This window comes from Eretmochelys imbricata, chromosome 2 (genome assembly GCF_965152235.1).
Source record: "Eretmochelys imbricata isolate rEreImb1 chromosome 2, rEreImb1.hap1, whole genome shotgun sequence".
In the NCBI taxonomy this organism is placed as follows: Eukaryota; Metazoa; Chordata; order Testudines; family Cheloniidae; genus Eretmochelys; species Eretmochelys imbricata.
Window position 1 is genome coordinate 82,935,215 of NC_135573.1, and position 10,766 is coordinate 82,945,980.

Sequence of the window (10,766 nt, forward strand, 5' to 3'; positions counted from 1 at the left end):
TCCCCGAGAAACTCCACCAGTAACCTCACCCCAGCCTGACGGTTCACCTTTCAGTAGAACCTGCTGTAGTCTCTCCTTCAATCAGTTCCTTAGCCACCTTTCAATTCTCAGATTATCTACAGCTTTTCCAATGTAACTAATAATTTCCCATGTGGAATTATATCAAATGCTTTACTGAAATCCAGGTAGATTAGATTTACTGCATTTCCTTTGTCTAAAAATATCAATTATCTTCTCAAAGAAAAAAAGATAAGGTTGGTCTGACGCTATTTACCTTTTGTGAAACTATACTGAATTTTATCCCAATTACGTCTATGTCCTTAACTACTTTCTCTTTCAAAATTTGTTCCAAGGCCTTGCATAAAATTGAGATCAAATTAATAGGGTTGTAGTTTCCAAGATCATCCCCCCCACCCCTTTCTTAAAAAGAGGTTCTATATTAGCACTTCTCTTCTCATAGGGTATGCCCCCCTAGTTTACAGATTCTTGCTGCTGAGCTTGCAATTTCATCTGCCAGTTCCTTTAATATTCTTGGATGGAAATTATCCAATCACCCCCATTTGATCCCATTAAGCTGTTTGAGTTTGACTTCCACCTCAGATGTGGTAATTTCGACTTCCATATCCTTGTTTCTATTAGCCACCCTGCCACTACCCCTAAGCTCCTCCTTACCCTTATTAAAAGCTGAAGTACTTGTTTAGGTGCTGGGCTATGCCTAGATTATCTTTAACCTCCACCCCCACCCTCATTGCTTAGCAGTCCCCACTTCTTCTTTCCTTGTTTTCATTTATATGGCTAAAGAACTTTACTACTGGTTTTAGTTTCCTTTTCAACGTCCAACTCTGCTTGGCTTTTGGCAGTTCTCACTTTTCCCGTATGCCTTCTGACTTCCAAGTGGCAGCTTTCCTAGCTGACCATCTCATCTTCCATTCCTTATAGGCTTTCTGCTTTCATGTGCTCAACTGCTGTAGTCTCTCTCAGGTCATGATTTATGACAGGATATTTATATCAGTAAGGTCCCTTAATGGACCCACTTCAACAAACATTTCTGGCTTTAAGGGAGTGTGGTGTTAAGTATGCGTTGACTCATTCCTCAGAAGGGTATGTCAGTGGTAACACTTCCAAACTTTGAAACATCAAAGAGCGGCAAATCTATAAAGCTATATATTTCTCATTCCTTCAATACAGGGGTGGCCAACCTAAGCCTGAGAAGGACCCAGAGTTTACCAATGTACATTGCCAAAGAGCCACAGTAAAATGTCAGCAGCCCCACATCAGCTCCCCTGCCCCAGCACCTCTGCGGATCAGCACCTCCCCCTCCCTCCCAATCAGCTGTTTTGTGGCATGCAAGAGGGGAGGGATGGGGGGGGAGGGAGAGAGTGAGGGCATGGCAGTCACAGGAGAGGGGGCAGGAAGGAGTGGAGTGGGGGCAGGGCCTGTGGCAGAGCCAGGGGTTGAGCAGTGAGTACCCCCTGGCACACTGGAAAGTTGGCGACTATCGCTCCAGCCCCAGAGTCGATGCCTATACAAGGAGCCGCATATTAACGTCTGAAGAATGGCAATGTGGCTCTGGAGCCACAGGTTGGCCACCCCTGCTTCAATACTACAATTTTTTTAAAAAAGTGATCACGATATTGATATATCAATCCTGCTATTACTGTTTCAGTGCAATATTTTCTGATTATTTGCATGTACTTTACATCTGGCTCATCTGACCTGGAATCCATAGCAACAAAATCCTAGAGCACAGCCGCTCTCACACTAATGATTCAACACTGTGAATGCAGCACTATTACAAGCTTACATTTACTGCTTCTGCCTCACTGTTTTACCACTCCTCTAATATAGCAAGATGGCAAAGGACACCAATTTGTGGCTTAGTATGGCAAAAAGAACAAACATGCTGTTTAGTACCTGTAAAACTAATTACACTAAGAATTTCATCAATAATCTGAGCAGAAGTTTGTTCTATAAATGCTGACACAAAGTCCACTAAAAAAAAAAGCACCTTGTTGATTATGCCTTGCACCGCAGTGTCTCCAGCTCTCCCTCTGGGACAGGTGAAGCCACTTAAATGGAATGTGGATAATCAGAAAGAAGCTTCTTTAACATAAAAGCCTCAGGGAACAAGTTTTTTCCTATTACATTGAGCATTTTCTTGATCGAGGACAATGGTAAACTGCTCAGCCACTTTACTGGAATGATTTTCAACCTCAGTGCCAATTACACTGTCAATTACAATTCAGGTGGTGATGTGAGTTAGAAGTCAAGTAGCTTGCAGTTTATCCTATCTTCATGCACACCCATGTTGCAAGCCAGAAAATAGAGAATTTCTTTTAACTGTTCATTTAGTATTTTGAAAATTAGTAATAAGTTAGAAGGTAATTAGTTTAATTAAATAAAAGGCTTAAACAAAAACTTAAGTCTTCATTTACATTAACTGAACTGAGGACATTCTATAAACCCATAGGCAATAACTGTCAGTTGTGGGTTACTGAAGTTAGGCACCAAATAAGTGGCTTGATTTTTCAGAGCCATCTATTTAAATGGCAAAGTTTGTATACTCATATTTGAAAATTTTGGCCTAAGAACACTTTGGATAAATATTGTTTAAATGAGATAGGCTGGTATTTGGATCCGTGAAGAAGTTTTATTATCCGAGGCCTTGTCTATACTATTGCAGTAGGTCAATCTAAGTTACTCTACTCCAGCTATGTGAATAACAGTGAAGTTGATGGGTGATGCTCTCCCGCTGATTTACTTTACTCTTCTCGGGGAGCTGGAGTACCAGTCAAGTGAAAAGCACTCTGCCATTGACTTAGCAGGTCATCACCGGACTTGCTAAAATCGACACCAGCTGCATTGATCGCAGCAGTGCTGATCTACTGGTAAGTGTAGGCACGGCCTGTCTTATACCGTATTCAGTTTTTAGTTAAACACCACTATCAAATGCTTGTTACTGTATTTTTTGGTAACATCAAAAATGTGGCTTCTTTCATTATTTGAAGACAATATTGAATTAAAATTAATGTGAATTCTTAGATTGGACTGGACTATTTTTTTTTTACATTAGGTCATAACTGTTTAAAGAATACAGCATACAAGAATATAGTTTCTAATCTACCACCGCATGCTTTCACTTCATAATTTTAAAAGCTAAACTAAACTTTAAGCTCACCAACTTGTAGGCGCTTCATCATCTCCCATTTCACCTTCTTCTACTTCCATTCCTTCATCTCTCTCCTCTATGTGCTGACAGAAGGGGGGAGGAGGGGGGAAGAAAGTACACTCTAAGCGTAGAAACGACATATACACGTTTGAATCTGCAGGTCATTCTCATTATTCCAGTTTCCTAGACCTTCATTATTCATTGGAACCAAAACAAAACATCCTTTGAACAGTTTTTGGTTTGTTCATTCTTAAGCCAGGTCTTCAACTAGCAAATATTAGAACACTGACGTAGCGTTGTGATAGGTAAGGTAGCGAATGCTGCAATTCGCATTTTAAGTAAACATGGAAGTTTAAACGGGTCTTGAAATGTGATGACTTGTAAAGGGAATTCCCCTTCACTGTAATCCTTTCCCCTCTACAGGCCTGATCCAGGACAGCCTCCGTATGAAGGAAGGGTGCGTAAGCATGTGCTTAAGTGCTTTCCTGAATCGCAGCCTATATTATTTTTTCCCTTCTTCCTTCCCCATCTCTTGGGGAGTTACACTCAACATATGCTCCAAAAATGGTTTTCAATTTTCTTGAATTGAAAAAATTAGGAGCAGTCACCTAGTTTAACTTCTGAGCCATAAAGAGAAATACAGGCAGATACAAAAGAGAACATCAAGGAGGAAAAAGCTCCGTCAATAGCACACACTACGGTTTTGGTCTCTTAATAAATTCCAGATTTTTCTAACTTCCTCTTTTTTTTAAAAACTGCTTTAATTTTTGGTTCCGAAAATTTAGGACAACACTGAAAGAAAACCTCTAAGTTACTGTATCTTACACTACTAGGTCCCTCTCACAAATACAGACAGACAGACAGACAGACACAGACAGACAGACAGCGTGCGTCTTATATATATATATATTCTGTGATGGACCATTCAAGGGCAGACTCCCTGACTTCAATGGAGCTCTGAGAGGGCTTGTACAGGCCCTGAATCTACAAGTCAGAGAGAGAGCATGCTAGCACTGCAGTTTCACAAGTAGTCAGGTAAAGCTTATTTGATTAAGATATTAACCCTCAAACCTCAAGTTAAAGGTTTAAAATTCCCACATCCCATCCTACCTATGATTGCTGACAAAGTGGGTGAAATACATGTTAAGTTCCAGACCAGAATGATGTTTTATAGAAGTATATAATTCTAAATACTGGTTAAAAGTGGTTGTGATTATTTTGTGCCAGCTCTCCTATAGTTTTTACACAAATTTTCTGCAGACACATTGAGCATAATGCATCAATTCTCACCTTCTGTCCTAGAGTGCTCTCTTGTTCATTAGTATTGAAAACTGTGACATTTTCCAGATTAAACTGACTTTGCAAATTGAGTCCTGCAGAAAAAATACCAACTTTTAGAAAGAGCAGATGTGTCAGTCTGGGAATTGATGAAGTTCATAAAGCCAGCTCATGATTATTACCCAACATACAATAGCCAATCTGTAGGAAACAAATCAAGTAACAATTTCTGTTTGTATTTATAAAAAGTGAATGATTTTTAAATTGTATGTTAGACACATATTAAAGTCAAAATTAAAAGCTGATTTCTGGTTAAAGTCAATTTTGTTTGAAGTAAGATTATTAGAGACTGGAGTATTTAATCTTTTAAGCCACTCTTCTTTCATGTGAAATACACAAAATCTCACCTGACTTCTCTGAAAGAGGAAATAATCTAGCCAGGAATAGCTGAATTCTTCCACAGAAGACTGTGTTCTGTGATTTAGATAATCTTCTTAGGAGATCTAAATAATGTAAAAACGAGAAAGCAGAGATAAGCATTAATGTTAACACATGTATTATCTCCCGACTTTTCATCAATTTTGTCTCTAGAACTCATTTTAAGAGTTCAGACAGGTGGGATCTCCATAACTAACAAAATAAATTTGAGACATCTGTAAATTTAAATGCTACTATCTTAAATGACCCTTTCTCCCTCAGGCCTCATATGTTTTATCTAATGTGTTCTAGTGGACCAAGTCTCTGAATTCCCACAAACCAAGAGTCCTAAAACTGTTTTAAAGATAATTGCAGGAAGAAGCCTATTGGACCACTCCTTCCAATACAGCCTCTGGCAATGATGAGGGCTTAAATGTTACTCAGAAACTTTCTTCTAGCGTCTCTCTCTCTCTCCTTCTCTGTGATAGAGAGAAATTTCCCCATAATCAAAATGAAGCTCATATTGAACAGCAAGGTCTTGAGTACCTACCAAGACAAACAGCTCATCATTTTAAAAACGATTACAGAAAACAGTCTTATGTGACTCAAATATTAAGACCCTAGCTTTGTTCAGTTGTTTTTGGACCTGCATTGCACTTCCCCGAAAAAGTGCTACTCACCGTTGCACATTCTCAGCAAGTAATTCTTCCCAGCTGAATAAAATGTATTCTGAAAAACAGAGCAAACGGATCAGTCTCATTCGGAGGATGCTGCAAATCTTCAATAGCTTTTGTCTTTTCAACTCAACAGTACAGATCACATTGATATTAGAAATAAATCCATCTGAGTCCTTCCTGTTCTTAAACCTCAACAGCGAATTTCCACTTATTTAAGGAAGACTCCACAAAAAAGTCCCAAAAATTCCAAGAAAATTTCTAGTTCATAAAGTAACTCAAGCTTAATGCCAACCTCCATACAAATACAAGAAATGCTGGTAATTCATGTGCTTTTTCTGAAAGGCTCTTAACACAGTGAGAAATACTGATTTGTAACCCGTTTTTTCCCCTGTGTTTTATGTATAGATGTAAAGTTAAGAGAAGCACATAAACACAAGATTTAGAACAGCATCAGCTGACAGTAGAAACCTGCCAGTACAAGGAATGAAATGGATGATGTTTGGAATGACAGAAACCTGTCCTGAATGGCTAGGAGGTCACATTTAGATCAAGGAACAGAGAACAATTATTTGACGGTACTCAGAAGCTTTTTATGGATAAATCTGAAGAGCTGCCAACACTAAAGATATTGTAAACGTTGAAATTTTGGGCTGATTTTGAGGGGTTCTCATGATCATGCAATAAAACTGGAAACTCAGCAATATTGTTTGAAATGCCCAGTTTCCCCTTCAACTTCTGAAGGCTGCTGTTCTTGTGCTGCATGCAGTGCAGAGCACTGGAGCCTGCACATCCTTTGGCTTTGGCAGTGGCAGCAGCAGATTCACCCCCACCACCAACCACAATCTAGGAAGGGAGAGTTACTGAAGGAAGGAGCCCAAGGGAAGCCCCTTCTCCTGCAGGCTAGAGGGGAGGAAGCTGCTGAGGAAGGAAAGGGGGAGGAAGAAGCGCTGGGTGCACATGGCAGCTGAGGCCTGCATTTTGCGTGTGCACAATCTGTTATTGTCACAGACCATTTGGGATAGGCAGGGGATTTAATAAAAACAAGACAGACCAAAAAGATGATTTATTCTTTTTTTTTTTTTAATTAATCATGATTTTTTAACTCAAAGTTAACAGTTCTGAATCTGCTATACTTACAAGCCTACCTTCTGTGTTTCCTATAAGCAGGCAATACTGACAATATTTATTCTATTATTTCAACACAAAAATAAAAGACAAAATCCATCTTGTTAATTGGTCAATCATTTATACCTCCATATCATCATCTTCAGCATGAACGAAACACACTTTGGAAAAAATACTCACTGATTTCCATGTAGTGACATTTTTTTCGACAAAGGTAAAAATTTTGTCACACTGATCCAAAGGCAGGCAATCCAGAACATCTCCCAGAAGAACAAAAGGGGTTGATGCTGTACAGATACCTTTAGAGAGGGGTGGGAGTGCAAGGATCATTTTAGTCAGAAAGACTTGCACCTAATAACTGTATTAACAAAGATGGAACGAGGAAGTTGCAAAGTATCATGAGAAAGAAGTTACCAAAAAAAGTCAGAAAAGGTAGGGACTAAAATATAAATTCTTCTGTTTTCGTTTGTGTGTGAGAGAGCACAAGTATGTACAGTACCTAGCATTTCATAGGTACCGCTGTACTAAAAATAAGATACAGTAATAGTTATCAAAACTTGGTAGGTCCCCAAATTAAGAGATGTTGGAATTTTTGTTTAAATTTTATTACAATTAAAAGGTATTGGGCTGCTTTTTTCAGAGGAAGAAAGTGAAACTATAGTGGGGCCTACTGCTGTAAGGCTTTTTGAAGTAGAATCTGCCCTCTACCAAGAAACAATTCAGAAACGTCAGTGTTTTCACCACTGAGTGACTAATTCTTCAGAATTGAAGAGGCAGAACCTCATATTCCCTCCCCCCCATGCCCATCCTCCTTTTTCAGACTTCCAATTTAACCATTCTACTTTACTTCAAAGATAAAGCTTTTGATGATTGTTATTATTGTCATTTAGTCAAGTGACTATTACAATGGTGCTCTGATAAATGGATGCAGAAATTACTGAGGTACACAGCATATGCAACCACAGCTAAATGGTCACACCTTACAGTGATCATTTATGAAATACAAACATTTTGACAAAAGATGATTACTACCGTTCATATAAAATTTTACTCAACAAAACAAATATTTAACAGGAATACACTTAAGTGACTTATGTATTTCCATTCATAAACAAATGGAATTGATGACCAGGGGTTCTATGCAAGAGGGCTTCCACCATTGTCTCAATTCACATTCACAATTCTAAAAAGACACTGTAAAGACAAAGACTCAAACACTACCAACACAGTTGTGTTGCAGCAGGTCAGTTACTGCTGGGGGACCAGCATGGAAAGCCAGGAGATAAGTTTCTGTTCCAATAAGACGTTACAGGACATTGGTCAATTGACCAATGATATATGAGAATGATATGGTAAGCACACAAACTTATACCTTGTATCAGGCTGTTTCATATAATTACTCACTCACCATCTGTAACTCCATTAATAGCAAGAGAAATAATAGCCAAGACATTTTCACATGAGGCTTGGTTTATCTAAATAAATGCAAGACAGATTTATTACAGAATTCAAGTAATTTGTACTATTTTGATCAGATGCATTTACTAAAGCCAGAGAAAGCTAACGTCTTGTTTTACTAAGTATATTTTATATTACAAATGTTCAAAATCTCACTATGAGCACAAAGAAAAGTCAATGTTCATCTTCCCATGAATTTAACCACACTAGGAAGTAACATTAAGTATCAAGCATTTCATATGAAACTAATACCAAGTTAAACTCATGCAGTTGAGTGACATTTCCTGATTACTTTCGGTCATTAAAGACTCTATAGCACATTATGCATGGCCAGTGCTATTTGGAATACCCTTATTCCAACATGTGTAGTTACAATCTCTCTAGATTTCCTCTGCAATTTCAATGACCTGATACCTTTCATAAAACAGTGGAATGGTAAATTTTAGGTCCATATAGGTATGGCATTCCAGAGTGTGAAAATCCACATCTCTGAGCACTGCAGCTATGCAGCTGTAACCCCAAGGGTAGATGTAGCCAGATTTACAGAATGCTTTTGTCAGCCTAGCTGTCGTCACTCAGGAACATGGAGCTCCTACAGTGATGTAAAAACCCTTCCATCACTTTGGACTGTGTCTATACTACGGAGTTATGTCAACATAGCTACAACTATGCTGCTATAGTCCCCACAGTGTAGACATGTTGGGTGCTATTAAACAGTTAACATTTTCCCTATCCCCCTCCCCCCGAAGCATCTGCATTTTGGCTGCTGGGTGAAATGATTTTCTATATATTTTGTATATTGCTTTGGAATGAACGGCGATACTATTCTAAATCGAAGATTAAAAGGCCCTTATGAGCCTACACTACAAAATGTTAGGGAATGTGCAACTTTTTTTTTTTAAAGTATTTCCTTTCAAAGGGCAGAATGAAATCCTGTAAGTCTACACTCTGTCAGGTATTCTTTCATGCAAGTTATTGTTTTCAGTTTTGTTTTACTCTTAGTGTATTCCTTCAAGGGCTAAATAATGAAAAAAGCAATCTCCTAGATCCTATATAAAAGCTGTTCTATCATAAATCATACAGATTTATAATTTGGAACTAAAGTACAGATTTTTAAAAACTACTGTAAACAAATACTTCGAGAGATTTTATAAACATCACTAGACTATGAGACATTTGTGAAAGCATCTTTTAACAGATAATTTTTAAAATATGGCAAAGTGATTCATGTTTCCAACAGATATCCTAATAATTTCTGAAAGTTTTTACTAATAGCCAACATAGTACACTCAAATGGTAAATAAATGTACACAAGTTGTACATTAATTTACAATATACAATTTCAATTTGTATCAACAAATAGTTACAGTGATGTGAACAAAATACTTACAATTTCCTCTTCTAGAACAACTCTGAAAGATTGATCCAGGGTGCATTTCTTTTCATTTTCACTACAAATAGTAAAGTTTTAGACAGTACTGATGAAACATTCAGGATAAATAATAATTAGTTGAAAAGACATTTTTAAAAATGAAATGATAACTCCTTACCTTCCAGGAATCTGGTTGAATGCATTCAATAAGGGTTTGATAGTTCTGTTGGTCAAAGCATCTCGAGTAGAATTCTAAAAACAAGTTACATGATAAAATAAGTTGCAAGTAACTCCCAGTACGAAACCAGAAGGAAATCAAAAGTAATCCAGATAGAGGAGTCTTTTTTAATCTGACAGAAAAAGTTAAATACTAATGCTCTCTTAACCTGGAGGGATTACCACAGATCAATTTCCAATAACAACAACAAACCTACACAATTTGGTGGGTCATAATGCCACAGAAAGTAATAACCTTTAAAAGCACCAAAACGTACGTAAAATGAATTACGCCACACACTAACATGACTGACGCTACAAGTGATACAAAGGCCTGGTCTACTTACAAAAGTTGCACCGGTTTGACCAGAGGCACGGTTTTAAACTGATTGAGCTAAACTGGTTCAAGTTTGCCTGGGGACACTCGTACGGGCTTAGCTCGCAGCGGTAAACCGACATAAAGTTGCCCCCACAGAAATTTACACTGGGTTTTTTTTTTTAATTGATTAAACTGAAACTGCTGCAGGTCCTACGTGCAGCCCCGAGATCCAGCACCATTTGGTGGCCCCAGTGGGAAAGCTACCTGCACAGAGTCCTATGTCCAGGCCCGGCCAGTCGGGAGAGCTGCTGGGTCTGCCGCTGGCTGGTCCACCCCCCGCAGCAGCCGAGTCACCTGCCCCCCGGGTGTCGGGGGGACACACCCCACGGGCGGGGCCCAGGAAGGCGGTGGGGGGAGGGAGGCGCGCGGCGGCGGGCAGGGCCAGGGGATGCGCGCGCCGAGGCGGGGCGACCCCCCCTCCCAGGGCCGAGGAAGCAGGAAATGCCTACGCCGGGCTCCGCGCCGAGTACGCGGTGGTGTACACCGGGCACCACCGCCAGGTCCCGCTCCGCGCGCCAGGCGAGCCCGCGCTGCTCACCGTGAAGCGGAGCCGCGCCTCGGGGAGGCTGAAGAGCGGCGGCGACATCCTCCCTCCGGCAGCTCTGCGGCCCGCGCTTATGACGCCATCGCTCAGCGCCTCGGTGTCGAAACCATAGAGGGCGGAGCTCTTCGCCG

General features: G+C 39.7%; 1 protein-coding gene across 3 annotated transcripts in view; it reads right to left on the bottom strand.

Annotated features, from left to right (window-relative positions):
- THOC1 (THO complex subunit 1) overlaps positions 1 to 10,711 on the bottom strand; it is a 34,497-nt gene extending 23,786 nt beyond the window's left edge. For all 3 annotated transcript variants that reach the window (XR_013345167.1, XM_077810390.1, XM_077810389.1), the window contains exons 1-9: positions 10,630 to 10,711; positions 9,675 to 9,748; positions 9,515 to 9,575; positions 8,075 to 8,141; positions 6,847 to 6,965; positions 5,545 to 5,593; positions 4,855 to 4,950; positions 4,460 to 4,542; positions 3,179 to 3,252 (exon numbers count right to left, since the gene is read on the bottom strand). Coding sequence is in view for 2 of the 3 variants with exons in the window: in XM_077810390.1 (XP_077666516.1) it covers positions 3,179 to 3,252; positions 4,460 to 4,542; positions 4,855 to 4,950; positions 5,545 to 5,593; positions 6,847 to 6,965; positions 8,075 to 8,141; positions 9,515 to 9,575; positions 9,675 to 9,748; positions 10,630 to 10,677 (671 nt within the window). In the remaining variant the exon portion in view is untranslated. The remainder of the gene's footprint in view (positions 1 to 3,178; positions 3,253 to 4,459; positions 4,543 to 4,854; positions 4,951 to 5,544; positions 5,594 to 6,846; positions 6,966 to 8,074; positions 8,142 to 9,514; positions 9,576 to 9,674; positions 9,749 to 10,629) is intronic.
- Positions 10,712 to 10,766: the final 55 nt, after the last annotated feature.